This window comes from Salvelinus fontinalis, chromosome 32 (genome assembly GCF_029448725.1).
Source record: "Salvelinus fontinalis isolate EN_2023a chromosome 32, ASM2944872v1, whole genome shotgun sequence".
NCBI classification, from domain to species: domain Eukaryota; kingdom Metazoa; phylum Chordata; class Actinopteri; order Salmoniformes; family Salmonidae; genus Salvelinus; species Salvelinus fontinalis.
Genome location: NC_074696.1, coordinates 44,741,899 through 44,762,202, shown reverse-complemented (window position 1 = coordinate 44,762,202; position 20,304 = coordinate 44,741,899). Strand labels below are relative to the sequence as shown.

Below are 20,304 nucleotides of genomic sequence, written 5' to 3'. Positions count from 1 at the left end.
GGATTACAGGGACTCTCCGCAACTATATTCAATGTGCGGGACAAAATTGAGGCTATGATTAAGAAGTTGAAGCTCTTCTCTGTCTGCATTAACAAGGACAACACACAGGTCTTTCCATCATTGTATGATTTTTTTGTGTGCAAATGAACTCAAGCTTACGGACAATGTCAAAAGTGATATAGCGAAGCACCTGAGTGAGTTGGGTGCGCAATTACGCAGGTACTTTCCCGAAACAGATGGCACAAACAACTGGATTCGTTATCCCTTTCATGCCCTGCCTCCAGTCCACTTACAGATATCTGAATAGGAGAGCCTCATCGAAATTGCAACAAGTGGTTCTGTGAAAATATAATTTAATCAGAAGCCACTGACAGATTTCTGGATTGGGCTGCGCTCAGAGTACCCTGCCTTGGCTAATCACACTGTTAAGACACTGATGCCCTTTGCAACCACGTACCTATGTGAGAGTGGATTCTCTGCCCTCACTAGCATGAAAACTAAATACAGGCACAGACTGTGTGGAAAATGATTTAAAACTGAGACTCTTTCCAATACAACCCAACATTGCAGAGTTATGTGCATCCTTTCAAGCACACCCTTCTCATTAACCTGTGGTGAGTTATTCACAATTTTCAATGAACATGAACAAATACGGTTTTATATGTAAGATGTTAAATAAAGAGCAAAATTATTATTTGTGCCCTGGTTGCTAAGAGCTCTTTGTCACTTCCCACGAACCGGGTTGTGACAAAAACTAACACTCATTCTTATGTTTAATAAATGTGTCGTATAGTGTGTGTGTGGCAGGCATACAATGATAGCAAAAAACAACATTTGAGAGTGCGCTGACCCTGGTGCTAAAGGGGCTACGCAGCTGGAGGTTGAATGTTTGAAGGGGTACGGGACTATAAAAAGTTTGGGAACCACTGAACTATACTCCTCGTTCAGTTGGTTTAGCATTATTTGGTAGGCTCATGGTTCCTCCTTACTGGTTGAGCAACACTTCTTAGAGACCGGATTTTTCCCTTCAGAGTCAGCATCGCTGTTGTGTGGAGATTTGTCGTTGATGTACCCTTCCTTTCTCTGGGCTCACCATTACCTGGGTAGGGATTGTCGCCCATAGCATGGCCGTCAACGTTTCCTGTGGGTATGAGAGGTTCCTGTGAGGTGCCAATTAGGTCAGTGGTCAGTTGGCTTTGCTTTAAGTTGGTTGTCCGGAATTTGTATACCCAGTTTTGTTGCTCGCTTTTGGCCTGTTCATACTTATTCTGTAAAACCATGATTTTCTCATTTTCTCACGTAGGCTTCCCTTTTTCATTGAGCACTGTCTGCTTCCATCTCTTGTAACTCCCTTGAGAGTCTTTCTGCTTTCTTATTGGATTTTAGGATAAAGTTTTGCGCCAATTCCAATGTCCCTTCAGTTTCCTGGGGAGTGAGCTTTACGGCCATAAGTTATTTTACTTTACGACCCAGAGAGTCCAGATGCATGTGTTCTTTAGACTCGGCCAAAAATGTAATTTATGCAGTGAGTTTATGCAGTGAGTTTCTCATTAACTCTTTCAGTCCTGCCATCCAGTTGTCTAGTCATGTCTTTGTGCTCCTCCTCTAACTAGTCCCGAGTTCTGTAAGGTATCATGTTCTTGTTTGAGTGTGTAATTTGCCTTCTTTGTTTGCTGGGCTTGAGCCATTAGTTCATCCTGCTCAATTTGCAGAGTGTCTTTGGATCCTTTGAACTCTTTATTCTGCAATTGGGCTAGTAGTAGTTCACCTTTCTGTTTCTCGATAACTGCTTATAACTTGGCTAGTTTCTCGTCCTCTGGCCCCATCTACTTCCTTTAGGGCTATCCTAAATTGGGCAGAGACATTTAACGCTATACTATGTGGTTAAGGCACACCCTTTGAGGTACTGGTCTGAAGCGCCTGTGATGATATCCTGTGCGGTCTGATTGATTTAATCAATTCTTCTAGTGTTTCCACATAACTCGGATTTGCCGTAGAGGTCAAATCTGCTACAATGGCTTTAGTGGCAGTCAAGTTATCCATGCTTACTTAGATATGACAATGTTAGACTATAGGGGACTAGGGAAGAGCTTACAGTTATCTAGCGTACAGGTTGTTAACCTCTCTGGGATATGCGGGACACTAGCGTAAAAATGCAGAGCGTCAAATTCAAATAAATTACTATAAAAAAAGGTACTTTCATGAAATCACACATGCAATACAACAAATTAAAGCTACACTTGTTGTGAATCCAGCCAACATGTCAGATTTCAAAAAGGCTTTACGGCGAAAGCAAACAATGCTATTATCTGAGGACAGCACCCCAGTAAACAAACACAGACAATCCTATTTCAACCCTCCAGGCGCAACACAAAACGCAGAAATAAAGATATAATTTGTGCCTTACCTTTGACGAGCTTCTTCTGTTAGCACTCCAATATTTTCCATAAACATCACAAATGGTCATTTTGTTCGATTAATTCCGTCAATATACATCCAAAATGTCCATTTATTTAGCGCGCTTGATCCAGAAAAACACCGGTTCCAACTTGTGCAACGTGACTACAAAATATCTCATAAATTACCTGTAAGCTTTGTCCAAACATTTCAAACTACTTTTGTAATACAACTTTATGGATTTTTTAACGTAAATAATCGATCAAATTTAATGAGGGATGATCTGTGTTCAATACCGGAGGAAAACAAAGTGTAGCTAGCTTTCAGGTCATGCGCATCTAACAAAGATTACACTTCCCTTGAGCCTCATTCTGAACAGTGCTACTTCTTCATTTCTCAAAGGAAAAACGTCAACCAATTTCTGGATTCCCAATGAAACCTCATTGAAAAGAGAGTGACCTAAAAATAAACAAATCTGAATGGTTTGTCCTCTGGGTTTTGCCTACCAAATAAGTTCTGTTATCTTCTTGCGAATATAGGGGGTGCTGTTTCGACTTAGCATGAATTGGTCTCCAGATTAAACTGCCTAGTACTCAATTCTTGCTCGTACAATATGCATATTATTATTATTACTTGATAGAAAACACTCTCTAGTTTCTATAGCCGTTGGAATTATGTCTCTGAGTGAAACAGAACTCCTTCTACAGCTCTTTATGACAGGGAGTGAGTTTTCAGAAATCTTGGCCCCTGTTCCCAGGTCAGTTGTAATGTCCCTGTGAATGCTATGGGGATACAAACACTGCCTACGTCTTCCTCTAGATGTCAGTAAGTGGTGACAATTTGAATGGAGTCGATTGCGCAATCAGGGCCTGTATAAAAGACCAAAGACCGGAAGTACATTTCTTTTCGTCTCTGCGCCTGACGCACGATGGACGTCGGACTGGCCTCCTTCCAAGCTGTTGTTTAGCCAGTAATATATCTCCGGTCATGTTTTTACTCGTTATAGGTGTTAAAAACATCATAAGGTAGTTTATTTAAACCATTTTATAGCAATTTATATCCGTTTAGTGCGATTTTATGGCATTTCTGTGTGACGCACTTCGAGGAGCTGGGCACTTTTCTAGTACATGCTGAACGTTAGTGGCCATTTCGACAGGACAAGAGGACATCTTTCGACCAAAAGACGATTAGACCGGAGAAAGGATTCATTGCCCAAGATTCTGATGGCAGTTCAGCTAATACACTGCTCAAAAAAATAAAGGGAACACTTAAACAACACAATGTAACTCCAAGTCAATCACACTTCTGTGAAATCAAACTGTCCACTTAGGAAGCAACACTGATTGACAATAAATTTCACATGCTGTTGTGCAAATGGAATAGACAAAAGGTGGAAATTATAGGCAATTAGCAAGACACCCCCCAAAACAGGAGTGATTCTGCAGGTGGTGACCACAGACCACTTCTCAGTTCCTATGCTTCCTGGCTGATGTTTTGGTCACTTTTGAATGCTGGCGGTGCTCTCACTCTAGTGGTAGCATGAGACGGAGTCTACAACCCACACAAGTGGCTCAGGTAGTGCAGTTCATCCAGGATGGCACATCAATGCGAACTGTGGCAAAAAGGTTTGCTGTGTCTATCAGCGTAGTGTCCAGAGCATGGAGGCCCTACCAGGAGACAGGCCAGTACATCAGGAGACGTGGAGGAGGCCGTAGGAGGGCAACAACCCAGCAGCAGGACCGGTACCTCCGCCTTAGTGCAAGGAGGTGCACTGCCAGAGCCCTGCAAAAAGACCTTCAGCAGGCCACAAATGTGCATGTGTCTGCATATGGTCTCACAAGGGGTCTGAGGATCTCATCTCGGTACCTAATGGCAGTCAGGCTACCTCTGGCGAGCACATGGAGGTTTGTGTGGCCCCACAAAGAAATGCCACCCCACACCATGACTGTCCCATCGCCAAACCGGTCATGCTGGAGGATGTTGCAGGGAGCAGAACGTTCTCCACGGCGTCTCCAGACTCTGTCACGTCTGTCACATGTGCTCATGTGCTCAGTGTGAACCTGCTTTCATCTGTGAAGAGCACAGGGCGCCAGTGGCGAATTTGCCAATCTTGGTGTTCTCTGGCAAATGCCAAACGTCCTGCACGGTGTCGGGCTGTAAGCACAACCCCCAACTGTGGACGTCGGGCCCTCATACCACCCTCATGGAGTCTGTTTCTGACCGTTTGAGCAGACACATGCACATTTGTGGCCTGCTGGAGGTCATTTTGCAGGGCGCTGGCAGTGCACCTCCTTGCACAAAGGCGGAGGTAGCGGTCCTGCTGCTGGGTTGTTGCCCTCCTACGGCTTCCTCCACGTCTCCTGATGTACTGGCCTGTCTCCTGGTAGCGCCTCCATGCTCTGGACACTACGCTGACAGACACAGCAAACCTTTTTGCCACAGCTCGCATTGATGTGCCATCCTGGATGAGCTGCACTACCTGAGCCACTTGTGTGGGTTGTAGACTCCGTCTCATGCTACCACTCGAGTGAGAGCACCGCCAGCATTCAAAAGTGACCAAAACATCAGCCAGGAAGCATAGGAACTGAGAAGTGGTCTGTGGTCACCACCTGCAGAATCACTCCTGTTTTGGGGGGTGTCTTGCTAATTGCCTATAATTTCCACCTTTTGTCTATTCCATTTGCACAACAGCATGTGAAATTTATTGTCAATCAGTGTTGCTTCCTAAGTGAACAGTTTGATTTCACAGAAGTGTGATTGACTTGGAGTTACATCGTGTTGTTTAAGTGTTCCCTTTATTTTTTTGAGCAGTGTATGTTTACGTATGAAATCCGTCCTTGAGTATGACGCTTTTGTCCTTAAGCACAACAAAAGTTTCATGTTATACCACAATGTCAGCCGTTCTGCTGAATGATACTAGCTTTATTATCCCATGTTTTCAATAGTTCACAATTCATATTTACTTGTTGTATGAATACTGAATATTATCAGTTTAAACTATTTTATGGCATTTTGTTACGAATGGCGTAGCCGTCTCGTGTTATATCTTTTTGGAAATATTAAATCCACTTGCTACTCACTACCCTGCTCTCTGCGCCTGACTCCTTTATCACCACTACTGGAATTGTGACACATTTTAAGTTATTTCAAGGCATATTATCTTTATACTGTAGATGCCGTTGTCTAATAAGAAGAGGGCTGCACGGCACAGACAAAAGATTAACGCAGATCTAGTTGCTAGGGAGGAAAGACTAGCCAGAAGAAAAGCAAGGTATTGTTTTCATGGTTTCATGCAAGTGTCAGCAACAGAATAGGATCGAATAGGATAGAAAGCTGGGTGGATAACGCTTAACATTAATTTTCACTGTTACACTTGTTATTGTTTTATTCCACTGCAGTTAAGGTATAACTGATGGATTATATTAGTTAATATAATATTACACACACACACAAACAATTATCGATTAAAAATGGATTATGAATTATATTAGTTAACAGCTGCTTCACATTTGGAGCACTTTATGAAAAAACGAGACTATTCAAGTTTGAATTGAAGTTTGATGGGCATTTTATGTAGCTATTTTGTGTAGATATCATGAAATTGCATTTGTGTACCTGCATTGAATAGAAATGTACCAGTTAAGGTGTAACAATGTATAATTACATCATGTAATAATCGTGTAATAATGCAACTTAATGCAATGTAAAGTGTTGCCGCAGGCTCAAATTATAGTAAAGTGATTATTATTAACATTAGCAATGAAATAGTAACAAAACATGTTTGAGGGAGAAAGGGAGAGGGAGTTGATTTAACTTTTAAACTTTGATTAAGTGTTATCATTGTATAGCCTAAAATTATTATATTTTTATTAACACTTAGTGTGACATTTTACTAGGGTACATTCATATGAATCACAATAAATGTTAATTATTGGCTTTATTGTTGAATATAACTCAAATAAGAGCATAGGTGACACTCCTCCAATTAACATAAAAAAAGTATTTTAGGGAATTGTAATTGCTGTTTTATTTTTTTGCTACTTTGAAAACCTTATACGTCTTTGACCCAGTAACCAAAAAAGTGTTAAACAAATCAAAATATATTTTATATTTGAGATTCTTCAAAGTAGCCACACTTGGCCTTGATGACAGCTTTGCACACTCTTGGCAATCCATTCAAATCATATTTTTTATTCAATACATATTTTATATTCCATAATTACCCAATTAATTAGACATTATAATAATGTCAGGCCACTCCGCTACATTATGGCGATGCCCGTGTGAGGATGCTAAAGTCTGGTTAATTTCTCAGAGTACAGTGATGTTTTTGTTAACAAGAACATTTTAACGAGAACTCTTTCTCTCCTGCCTTAGACCGCCATGCATGACTTTCCTCCCCTCTCCCTCCCTTCTGTAAATTCTATGGGCTGTTACAACTTCTTGCATTGTTGTTCATCTCTAGATGTGGGCATAATATATTATTTTGATAATGGAGACATTACTGGATGTTAGAGTTTAATGAATAGCATTAAGAAGTGTTTGAAGTTTTATTTTTTAATGTTGATTAGTGTACTTTCTGCATGAAATAGTTTGTTTATAAGGCCGGAACTTTCATTTCTTACTATTCCACATACTGGTGAGTCATCCTCATATGTTACATTACAAAGGCGCCTCATGGGAAGTAAAGGGCAATTGGATTTGAGTCAAAAGTATATTACATTACCCTAAAAACAGGTGCGTAATCTGCAATCTTTATTGTGAGAGCCATTGTGACATTAAAAATCCAATATTGGTGTTTTGCTTCCACTCATTGAGATCGAGGGGATCAACAAGCAAGGGGCGCTTTCCAGTTACCAACTACGCTGATATCCGGGCAGCAGAAGGGTTTTGGGCGGCTGTGGCTATTATTCGAGCCACGCTTTTATTGTTCAGGTCTAATGGACAGTGAGGGCGAGGCTAGGTGCTGAGGCTCCTTGCCTGATTGGCTGAAACATTACGTGGTCCACCCGGCCACAGGGAGCTGAGTTCCTTTCATTAGGGAATTTAATATTGTTCCATTATTGATGGATAAATCCTTTTTACAACCGGGAAAGGTGGGTCATTGTTCAGGGCATAATGTTCCTGCTCTCTTTGAAAGAGAAGTTATTCACAAAGTTTAGAATACACAATATAATTTAGCATTTCTACAGCGCACAATGATCATAGCATGCATCAGTACACTTCTTGCCTCCCAGCCTGGATCCTTATGTAATGATTTCTCCCAAAAAGCAACGTTTTCCTGATTCCTGAATGGTCTGGATTCTGTCCTTTTCGAGCAGGGCAAACCATTTGGCGGGCCCCTGCTATTACTGCGTCACCCTATCTTGGATAGAACGTGTGAAGTGGATGTTCTGCCATGTAATGGCCCTCTGGAGTGTTATCTTGTAAAGGCATCAGCATACTTCAGTCAGCTTCACATGAACCATGAGCTTGCATACTCCCTTAAAAGACCTTCGCTTGAAAAACGAGAAAAAATTGACAATAACACTGTTTGTCCATTTTGAGACGCCATAATCACCCTCAAAATAGTCCGAATTAATCTAAGATATCTCAAAATCTGGCATTCATTTTGACCTTTTTGCCAAGTAGATCTTAGTTGCGCAATTTTACACCTAAGATGTTTGGTGCAGTGTTTCTCAATGAAAAAATGTGCATGAAAACGAGTCATCTCTCGCTGAATGACAACAAAGACTTTATTGAAGAATCCCTACCCTTGACCAATCACCAACGAAGGTGCATAGACTATGGCTACCGACTTCGGTCAAAAATTGGTGTGACCGAATAGCCAAAAAGTCCAAAACAAACAATAACGTCACAAAATGTTATCATAATATATGCACAAACTCTTCCAAACTGTTTTGTCTGGGAAGCATACAGACGCCTTAACCAGAGTGCATTGGGGATGGGGGAAAAGATTGGCTGGGTAGTGACGTCTTTTCATCTCTACCGTTGTAGATGTGTATTGGGTATGGTCTGCCAACTGCCAGGCATTTGGAATTGGCCTGGTTTTATTCAGCCGACTTCCCTACAGTAGCTCCTTTTTTCTAAGAGTGTACTAAGTAACTGAAATACCTATCTAAAAACTAAGCCAAGGTAAGTGGAAATATCATGTTAAGGGGTGTTCCACTGAAAACCTAACAGAAAGGGTATACAGTAAATGGCCTAATAAATCAACATAAGAGTCAGAAAGACTTACGACAGGATAGCGGATAGGGAGAGCATCTCGGCTGTGAGGTAAGAGAGGTAGCCCAGGACGAAGATGAAGCCTGGCTCGATAATCTGGATGTTCTTGGTGCATCTGGTCAGGAGCGAGATCAGCAGAGCAAAGACGACACCAACCAGGGAGCCTCCAACCGCCACCACGAAGAATGAGACTACACAGAGCAGAGGAGGAAGAGAGGAAGGCGATAAAAGAGAGAGGAGGAAGAAGAAGAGAGTCAGAAGGGCATATAGGGGCAAACAGGGAACAAAGTAAGTAATTATTTCAGGAATACATCAAATGTTGGTTAGACCAGGGGTATGCAACCCTGTTCCTGGAGAGCCGCAGGTAATGTAGGACTTTTCCCCAACTAGATACCCCACCTGACCAACTGAGCTAATTTATCAGTTCAGTGATTGCCTAAATTGAACATACCTGGTCTTCCAGGTCGATTAAATAAAAAAACGCTCTCCGGGACCAGGGTTGCCTACCCCTGGGTTAGACAGATTACATACTCTATTGCTTGTTGCATTACCCTTACAGTTTGCTTAAAGATGGCACAATAAGCTGTACCTATTGACTATCTGACAGGGCTCTATTTGTTGGCCTGAGAATCAAACACTGGCACCTTATTCCTTACAAAGCGCAGATGAGTGCACTATATAAGGAAGTTGGGAAAAATGTATGCACTCACTACTGTAAGTTGCTCTGGATAAGAGTGTCTCCTAAAATGACTAATTTTGACTAAATGACTATGTAAAATAATTGCAATATATAAGGAATAGGGTGCAATTTTGGACGTAGCCAAGGTGTGGCGCTCTTACTTACTTATGCCTTTGATGATCTCTACAGCGTCGATTTGTCCCCCTCCAAGCGACACAAATGCATCAAACACATTGAACAGCACCTGAGGGAGCATGGAAATAAAGATGACCGGTCACTGAGGAGTTGGGGAGGTTAAAACCTCTACCGAGTACCTAACCCGGATTCGGAAGCACCCCCCACCCCCCCCCCCCACACTGATTAGCATCGTTAGCATAGCGTCACAATTAAATAGTAGCATCTAAATATCATTAAATCACAAGTTCAAGACACCCAATGAAAGACACAGATCTTGTGAATAAAACCACCATTTCAGATTTTTTAAATGTTTTACAGGGAAGACACAATATGTAAATCTATTAGCTAAACACGTTAGCAAAAGACACCATTTTCTTACTCCAACAGTTTTTTCCTGCGTCAGTAGCTATCACTAATTCGACTAAATGAAAATATATATAGCCACTAACCAACAAACAAATTCATAAGATGACAGTCTGATAACATATTTATGGTATAGCATAGTTTTTTTTTTTTTTTATGTGCATTTTTCAGGTATAAATCACAGTTCTACATTGCAGCTGCAATCTGATATAGTGCTGATGCAGCCAGAACAATTACAGAGACCAACTTCATATAACTAATTACTTGTCTTAAAACATTTCAGAAAAAATACACAGCGTACAGATATTGAAAGCCCAACATCTGGTGAATCCAAACAATATTTCAGATTTATTAAATGTTTTATAGCGAAAACAAAATGTAGCACTAAATTAGCATAGCCACGCCAGCCAGAACCAGCTGGGCGCGCCCGACCAGTTCACATGCACGACAGATATATGAAATAACATCGTAAATTGGGTCTTACTATTGCTGATCTTTCATCAGAATGTTGATAAAGGTGTCCTTAGTCCTGATGAGTCGTTCAATCCATTCACAATGGCAACTTTCCCTCTTCATTTAGCGTAGGTACTGGTCGACTAGCACGGTTCTGTCCAAAGTTAAAAAACTCACAGAACGGAACACGGCAAAACTCCCGAAAAAATTCAAATAATCTGATTAAACTATATTGAAAAAACATACATTAAGATGATATAGTCACATGTATCAAACAAACTTCGAGACGGAGATAGTTTTCATCCGTAACGGCAGCATAACAAAAGACGATTGCACCTCTAAAACGCGCGTTTCAGAAAACCGGAAGTTGTCGGTCACGCTAAAGAAATAGGTATTATTTCACGTCAGTACAAGATAAACAAAAAATTTCTCCTCTGACGTCTTCCTGACACCCAGAGGAAGACGAATGAAGTGTGTTTCGGGTCATAGGTGGCGTGACCATATATAGGCAGAGCGTTGAAGCGAGCATACACATCTTGCAATCTTCTTCTTGCTCAGGGAAAGTGCTGTCAAATGACTTGTGTTTCACTCAGAGACAAAATTGAAACGGTTTTAGAAACCATAGCTTGTTTTCTATCCAATGGTATATGGTTATATGCATATAGTAACAGCAATAATTGAATAAGAGGCAGTTTAATCTGTAGAGGCAATTATGCTAATGCGAAAACAGCACCCCCTGTATTCTCAAGAACTCAACCAAATAAATTGAACATTACATGATTTAATGTGTTTCAATTAATTGAATCAATTGTGTAATATAATCCATTAGATTAAAATGGTATTCTTGGACCATTTGTATATGATTTATGTTAAGTAGGCCTACAAACAGACAGCATTCTCTGAAGTAAAGCGTGTGACTGACCGGTGCAGTTCAGTCAACATGCCTTGTCTTGTGTATTGCCTTTGTACTTCATTTGTCGGGTTAAGGTTTCCAATGATGAATGTCATTACACGTGGATGTCCACATACTTCTTATTTAACACATTACAAAAAGTTAAGTGAATGTGTTTTGCAAAAAACTGTAGTATAGACATTAAGTGTGTCCCAAATGGCACCCTGTTCCTTACCAAGGGGCGTATTCAGACTTACCCTATGCACGTGTGTAACGAGGTTGGTGTGTGTGGCACCCTTGTGCGCACTGAATACATTTAATTAAATGCCAGAAAACACACCCACTGGGTGGCCACCCAATTTGATCAAGGAGTTTTTTTGGTTCATTTGTCTAAAGCAATCCCTTTAAATACTGAATTTGTTTGGCACAACATTAGTATGTAGCTTATGGAGAAGGTGTTCAGAATGGAGATGAATGAAAGATGCATCTGCATATTTATCTCTGTTTCAAAACCCATGTGTAGATTTAAAAACACTTAGAGTGAAATATATATATATATTATTTTTTATCAACCTTAGGCTGCATCATGGGACAAACACGGTTAGAGCGCCTTACGCACAAAAAAAGGCTGAATCAACATTGTTTCAATGTAATTTATCAACGTATTGTGATATGGAATATGAGCATAAAACACATTTAGATTTGCAAAAGTTATGAAAACAGTACTGGTTGATCTAATTTCAACCAGCGTTGCAAAGATTGAATTGAGGTTAAAACTTTTACTTAAATACAATCCCACTGGGCACAAAAAGGTTGAATTAATGTTCAATGTAATTTGTCAACAAATTGTGATGTGGAATCTACGTGGAAAATACATTGGATTTGTAAAAAGTCAGCAACTGTTGTTTTGAGAGTGACATTTCTACCCCAGGATTTGTCATCATGGTAACCCATTTTCAACATAGATAAACCTTGTATAAAATATGTTGAATTTGTATCTGAAACAAAGTCAGATCTTCAACATTATATCCACTATCAGAAAAAAGTATATGCCAGGCAGCACCTCCTACTGGAAAGTTGATCTATCTACAGCTATGGTTGCTAAACTTGTAATAGTTAGCCTAATTTCAGTTCATGTGTGTAGAGCAGTGGATGATTTCCAAGGCTGGAAGACTGTGTCCCCTTTTCTCAGCGATACAACAAATGTTCATATCTACATTTTTTAAATATAATTTAAGTTTCCACATCACAATAACATCACTTCCAGTTGACAGAGGCAGCTCTAGTAGGGCAGAAATTTGATGAACTCACTATTTGGAAAGGTGGCATCCTATGACAGTACCACGTTGAAAGTCACTGAGCTCTTCAGTAAGGCTTTTCTGCTGCCAATGTTTGTTTACTGGAGATTGCATGGCTGTGTGCTTGATTTTATACACCTGTCAGCAACGGGTATTGCTGAAACAGCCGTATCCAGAATTTGTAGGGGTGTCCACATACTTTTGTATATATAGTGTGTTTCAACCCAGGATCCAACTAAAAATAGACAATACATATACTGTATGCCTGGGTCTTCAAGCTTTGGTTGATTACAAGTTTAGTCTACAAGTTAATCATTAATCAATCGCCCAACAACAGTGCCCAACCTCACGAATGCTCTTGTGACTGAATAGAAACAAGTCCCCGCAGCAATGTTCCAAGATCTAGTGGAATACCTTCCCAGTACAGTGGAGGCTGTTTATAGCAGCAAAGGAGTGAACAATCCATATTAATGCCCATGATTTTGGAATGAGATGTTCGATGAGCAGGTGTCCACAAACTTTTGGTCATGTGGTGTATGTTTTAATATGTTTTATAAACGCCTTCATCTCAATCCCCCTAAAAATCTAAGTTAAGTATATTTCAAGTTTGATTTGATTTGATTTTGATTTTTGGTTGAGATGGATACGTGAATCCCACATACAAGTTATTCAATTGAAGACAAAAGGGATATTAAATTGTTTTTGTTTGTCAACGCAACCAGATATCAAGATTTGAAGGAGATGTATGCTCTGCTCGGAAAGTTATACAGTGCATTTGGTAAGCATTCAGACCACTTGACTTTTTCAAAATTTCTGCTACTTTACAGCCTTATTTTAAATTGATAAAACAAATCCTCATGAATCTACACACAATACCCCATAATGACGTAGCAAAAACAGGTTTTTAGAAATGTTTGCACATTTATTACAAATACAAAACTGAAATATAATATTTACATAAGTTGTCAGACCCTTTACTCAGTACTTTGTTAAAGCACCTTTGGCAGCGATTACAGCCTCGAGTCTTCTTGGGTATGATGCTACAAGCTTGGCACACCTGAGTTTCTCCCATTCTTCTCTGCAGATCCTCTTAAGCTCTGTCATGTTGGATGGGGAGCGTCGCTGCACAGATATTTTCAGGTCTCTCCAGAGATGTTCGATCTGGTTCAAGTCCTGGCTCTGGCTAGGCTACTCAACGACATTCAGTGACTTGTCCCAAAGTCTCTCCTGCATTGTCTTGGCTGTGTGGTTAGGGTCGCTGTCCTGTGGGAAGGTGAAACCTTCGCCCCCAGTCTGAGGTCCAGAGCACTATGGAGCAGGTTTTCATCATGGATCTCTCTGTACTTTTCTCCTTCATCTTTCCCTCAATCCTGACTAGTCTCCCAGTCCCTGACGCTGAAATACATCCCCATAGAGTATGATGCTGCCTCCACAATGCTTCACCATGGTGCCATGTTTCCTCCAGATGTGACGCTTGGCATTCGGGCCAAAGAGTTCAATCTTGGTTTCATCAGACCAGAGAATCTGGTTTCTCATGGTCTGAGAGTCCTTTAGGTGCCTTTTGGCAAACTCCAAGCGGGCTGTCATGTGCCTTTTACTGAGAAGTGGCTTCCATCTGCAGCACTCCACCAAAAAGGCCTGATTGGTGGAGTGCTGCAGAGATGGTTGTCCTTTTCGGCAATTGCAAAGAAAAAGCCATATCTCAGACTGGCCAATAAAAAGAAAAGATTAAGATGGGCAAAAGAACACAGACACAGGACAGAGGAGCTCTGCTTAGAAGGCCAGCATCCCGGAGTCGCCTCTTCACTGTTGACGTTGAGACTCGTGTTTTGCGGGTACTATTTAATGAAGCTGCCAGTTGAAGACTTGTGAGGCGTCTGTTTCTCAAACTAGACACGCTAATGTACTTGTCCTCTTGCTCAGTTGTGCACTGGGGCCTCCCACTCCTCTTTATATTCTAGTTAGAGCCAGTTTGCGCTGTTCTGTGAAGGGAGTAGTACACAGCGTTGTACGAGATCTTCAGATTCTTGGCAATTTATCGCATGGAATAGCCTTCCTTTCTCTGAACAAGAACAGACTGACGAGTTTCAGAAGAAAGGTATTTGTTTCTGGCCATTTTGAGCCTGTAATCGAACCCACAAATGCTGATGCTCCAGATACTCTAAAGAAGGCCTGTTTTATTGCTTCTTTAATCAGGACAACAGTTTTCTGCTGTGCTAACATAATTGCAAAACGGTTTTCTAATGATCAATTAGCCTTTTAAAATGATCAACTTGGATTAGCTAGACACGACGTGCCATTGGAACACAGGAGTGATGGTTGCTGAAAATGGGCCTCTGTAAACTGGGCCTCCAGCTACAATAGTCATTTACAACATTAACAATGTCTACACTGTATTTCTGATCAATTTTAAGTTATTTTAATGGACAAAAAAGTAGCTTTTCTTTCAAAAACAAGGACATTTCTAAGTGACCCCAAACTTTTGAATGGTAGTGTATATTTAATAAATTTTGAATTCAGGCTGTAACACAAAAAAAATGTTGAATAAGTCAAGTGGTATGAATACTTTCTGAAGACACTGTAGCATGAAATGGATGCAGGTCATTTTTTAGAGCTCTTCACAATTGCTATAATAATCTGCGCAGAATCTCGAACAGCATTGATGACTTGCACTATGTACTTTTAATGTAATCTCAACTGCAATTCAGGTCATTTGATTGTGTTTCTAGACGAAGCACAGTGATAACACATTAAGTTGTGGTATAAATAAAGACACTTGAACTTTTTCTGTGCATTTAAATTGGTTGAAACACATTTAGATGACAATTAAACCAAAAATAAGACATTGTTTATCCATTGGTATGTGCTTGTGCTTTTAGATGGTTGAAAGAAGTGTTGTGACACATTGGGAATTCAACAAACTCCGTCTGCCTTTTTGAGTGGGTGAATAACGGTTGAAGTCTCATTGATCAACATCTCAAGCAAATATTACCTAAATGTCCACATTGAAATGACGTGGTGTGCCCAGTGGGATGACAGGCCCAACTATTGTGCCATGCGTCAGGTTCAAACTGTTACAGCTTGGTCTGCTCTCCATAATAATTTAATTAGCCTACATGTCAATTTTCTTACATGAAGTATGATCAACTATGGCTAATGATCCTCAGCAACAACGACACGGACGTGAAAGCGTTTTCAGAGGAAGAAAATGGAACGATACGAACAGTAGGCTACCAACTGAAAGGAAGCTATTAAAAATGGCAAATAGGCCCTGATCAAAAGTAGTGCACTATTTAGGACAGGGGTATTCAAATACTATTTCAGAAGGTAAAACCTTGCATATTTCCTAGGATGGGAAAGGTCCAGATGGATATTGTCATTATCGGATTGTCATAATGGGCGTAGTGAGAAAAAAAAACATTTGTGCAGTTTTAAAGCTAATATCCTGCAATTAAATAGATTTTTCCATGTTTTCATGTGATATCTGAGCAATTCGAACATTACAACAAAATCAATGGGCTGAAAAACCTAGCTAAATTTGTTTGCTGACATGGGCTAGTTGATTAACTGTAATAAATAGCTCTCTAAGGTAAGCAATGACTGACAATAAAAAAGTAAAACTGCTGATGCCCTGCCAAATAACGACATTGCAGCTTGAGGCCCACAGTCCGCATTGACACCGCCTATTGAGCATGGCTGATATAGGGAAAAGTGTGCAATTTGGGACGCATCCCTAATAATGATGAATGAGGATGATCAAGTTTGTGAGACTGACCACTGTGACGCCGTCGTTGAGAAGGGACTCCCCAAACACCAGGATGTACAGGACCTCGTTGACATGGACCTCCTCAAACACAGCAATCACAGCCACGGGATCCACGGCAGCAATCAGACTCCCAAACAACAACAACTGCAGGAGACCAGTGTCGATATTACCTACAGAGGCCCAGGGTAAAAGGTGTTATGATCTCAGACCTTTGATCTATCTTACACATTAACTCTGAGGACCTCACAAATGCCAGTTTCAGTCATCGGAAAACTATAGAAGAACCTGTCTTTTATGTTGATCTGCTCTATGGTGGTCAGTTCAGGCTTTGGTTGGGCCTGTCCCAAATGGCACCCTATTCCCTATATAGTGCACTGCTTTTGACCAGGGTCATCTGGTCAAAAGTAGTGCACTAGCATAGGAAATCGGGTGCTATTTGGGACGCGTAGGTGTGCCTGCCTTACCCATGGCCCCGCCCAACCAGCACCCCCAAAGGGCGAGTCCCAAAGTGGCAGCGTTCCAGCAGGTGCCAATAACAGCGTAAACCAGGATGGCGCCCAAGTTGCCGAAGAACAGCTTGTTGGGCATGGAGTAGCCGGCGTCCAGGACGATCTGGGGCAGCAGGTAGAAGAAGAAGGTGAAGGGCTGCAGCCTGAAGGTCTGCACCTTGTCTGCCCCATAGATGATGCCGCCCAGGACCCAACCGATGCAAATGAGGAGGCCGCTCTCCGGGATCACTCTGGTCAGGCCGGGGTTCAGCTGGAATACTGTTGGTGAACAGAGCAAGACAAGGAATAAAGAGACAAATTCAGAGATACGCAGAGTGAATGAAAGACAAAAGTTCATAATTTGGTAGATTCAGGTGGAGCCAAGTCAAGCAGACCTGAGCCCGGTTTCCCCATAGCGATTGTACTTAGGCTTACGAATGTTTTAATGATGCATCTTTCCTACAATGGCCGAAGATGTAACACGCATTTCCCAAAACATCATGCAGAGAAAATGATCACAAAGTGCGTCGTGGATTGAAAGAAAGGCAGCACTGCTCTCGGATCAGCATTCTACTTTTCATATTTTAACATTATAACATTATAATTAATCCACAATACTGACAAGGGATCAGATCCTAGAGAGATATTATCACCTATTATTGTGCACATGTTAATCATACTGAAATGTATTGATGCAAAAATTACAGACAGTAACATACAAATAGCTCAATTAAACTCTAAAACATGAAATTGATTGTAATGTCATTGAAATAACAGATCTACAGTATGTAGCATACACTGTATTTATATTTCTAATACAGTCATCTCGGTTTTCATTTAATCAACATTTTTTTTTCCGTTTGTTAGTAACAATGCAGAGAAATTGGTAACTTTGTATGTGTAGTCACATTTGTTCTGAAGTTATCGGTGGTCACAGGAAGACAGATAAATATCTTGATTTTATGTTTAGGGGATATCTTCTGAGTATAAAGTGACCGGGAAGGGCGCAAAAGCATCTAACGACAACCTTAGCTGTTCTACGAGTGGTCTGAGGGAGTCATTAAATAACAAGCTGTTTCAAGAGAAACTTTAGAAACAATGGTTTTGGGAAACAGCTCAGAGATTTAATGATGCTCCTACGAAGGTTCTAACAATCAACTTAGCCTGAAAACGCTTTTGCGAAACCAGGCCCTGGGCCCAGATTCACAAAACGCTTCTTACGCAAAAACATAAGAAGCTTCTTAAAAAAAGAAAGAAGTTCATAAGAAAGTTTAGGTGCAATTCCTCAAACATTTCTTAAGAATTTATGATTTTCTTAGAAGTTCTTAATATGGCTGCAAGGCAAAGTGTTGAGTAGCCAGTGAAATCGTGCCCATTTCAAACGGCCTCCTACTCAAATCTTGCTCGTACAATATGAATGTTATTCTTCTTTTTGGATAGAAAACACTTTCTAGTTTCTAAAAGAGTTGGAATTATTTCTCTGAGTGAAACAGAAGTCCTTCTGCAGCACTTTTCCTGACCAGGAAGTGAAATGTCAGAAATCGATGCTCTTTTCAACTTGATGCCTATACATGGTCTTAACACTTAGGAGTCTGCTGACACTCTATACGCCTTCCTATTGGTGTAAAGAGGATGTCAGAGAATATTTTTTTTTGCTCCTCTTGGTCTGTGGTGGGAAAAAGACTATTTATTTGACGTGACGGTCCACTTCCGGTACTCTGAAGGAAGTGGGATTGACTTCTGTTTTGCCTTGGTAACGAACGGCTAACGTCTCCGGCTCGATTTATTTATTTTTGATACATGTGACCATATCATCGTAATGTATGTTTTTTCAATATAGTTTAATCAGATTATTGAAACTTTATTCGGGAGTTTTGCCGTGTTCCGTCCTCTGACTGTGTTTACGTTGGAGAAATTTATGCCACTCGGCTAGTGCCAATGCTAATTGAAGAGGGACATTTGCCATTCTGAATCGAAACAAAGACTCATCTGGACAGAGGACACGTTCTTCAACATTCTGATGAAAGATCAGCAAAAGTAAGACCCATTTTATGATGTTATTTCATATATCTGTCGTGCATGTGAACTGGCCGTGGGCGCCCAATTATTTCTGTCTATTGTAGCTACGCTAATATAGCGATACATTTTGTTTGCGCTGTAAAACATTTAATAAATCGGAAATATTGTTTGGAATCACAAGATGCCTGTCTTTCAATTGCTGCAGACTATGTATTTTTCAGAAATGTTTTATGATGAGTAATTAGCTATTTGACGTTGGTGTCTGTAAACATTCTGTCTGCTTTCGGTGCAATTTCGGATTGTAGCTGAAATGTAAACTATGGTTTATACATGAAATATGCAAATTTTTCGAACAAAACATATGCTATACAATAAATATGTTATCAGACTGTCATCTGATGAATTTGTTTCTTGGTTAGTGGCTATTTATATCTTTATTTGGTCGAATTTGTGATAGCACCTGATGGAGTAAGAAACTGATGGAGTTAGAAAAAGTTGTGTCTTTTGCTAACGTGGTTAGCTAATAGATTTACATATTTTGTCTTCCCTGTGAAACATTTTAAAAATCGGACATGTTGGCTTGATTCACAAGATGTGCACCTTTCATCTTGTTTCTTGGACTTGTTAATTTGTGAAAGTTAAATATTTAAAAAAAATAGATTTTGAATTTCGCGCCCTGCACTTTGAGCTGGATGTTGTCATAAGTGTACTGGTGTCGGGCTGCCCCCGTAAAAGGTTAACTATCTTAAGATGATTGTTGCTATGCAACCCAGTTAGCCTACTAACTTGCATATTTGTTACTGATATTAATGGTCAATTTCTTTTTTGGGGGGATTTCAAACAATCAATACTGATTTTTTTCAATTAAACATGTTCAATTTCTTTCATTAGCTTATTTTCTCACGTCCATGAGAATAAGCTAAGGGTTTAGCTATCTTAAGAACATTAAGAAATCCAATAACTTTATTTTCAAGAATCACATTTTTTCTTAACTACTTCCTTAAGAAGAAACATGGGAAGAAACTTAAGAACATTTTCAAGAACTTTATTGAGGAATATCAACTTTTTGTAAGTTTCTTCTTAAGAATAAAGTTAAGGAAAAAAAATGGCACTTAGGAAGAAATGTCTTCTTAAGATGGTTTTGTGAATCTGGGCTGCGGTCTCAAAAATGCTGCTCATTGCCTGATAAATCTTTGAAGTAAACATGCATTTTTCACAGCCAAGATGCTGGCAACATTTTAGCGTAGTTGTCACGATCGTGTGGCGGATTGATGGACCAAAATGCAGCAGTTGGAAAATAAGCCATCTTCTTTTATTATAACACGAAGATGAACACGACACAAAAAACACTTTAACAAAACAACAAAAACGACCGTGAAGCTACAAACGTTGTGCACTTACACACACTGGCTACAAACGTTCTTACATAGACAATTACCCACAATCAATGAGAGCCTATGGCTACCCTAAATAAGGCTCCCAATCAGAGACAACCGAAATCAGCTGTCTCTAATTGGGAACTCATTCAGGCAACCATAGACTCTCCT

At 40.3% G+C, this 20,304-nt stretch overlaps 1 protein-coding gene across 1 annotated transcript in view; it reads right to left on the bottom strand.

Moving 5' to 3' along the window:
• Nucleotides 1–20,304, bottom strand: part of LOC129831452 (sodium/hydrogen exchanger 3-like) — a 68,291-nt gene that overhangs the window by 36,289 nt on the left and 11,698 nt on the right. The window contains exons 2-5 of the mRNA XM_055894850.1: nucleotides 16,715–17,017; nucleotides 16,260–16,420; nucleotides 9,467–9,545; nucleotides 8,636–8,813 (exon numbers count right to left, since the gene is read on the bottom strand). Coding sequence (XP_055750825.1) covers nucleotides 8,636–8,813; nucleotides 9,467–9,545; nucleotides 16,260–16,420; nucleotides 16,715–17,017 — 721 coding nt within the window. The remainder of the gene's footprint in view (nucleotides 1–8,635; nucleotides 8,814–9,466; nucleotides 9,546–16,259; nucleotides 16,421–16,714; nucleotides 17,018–20,304) is intronic.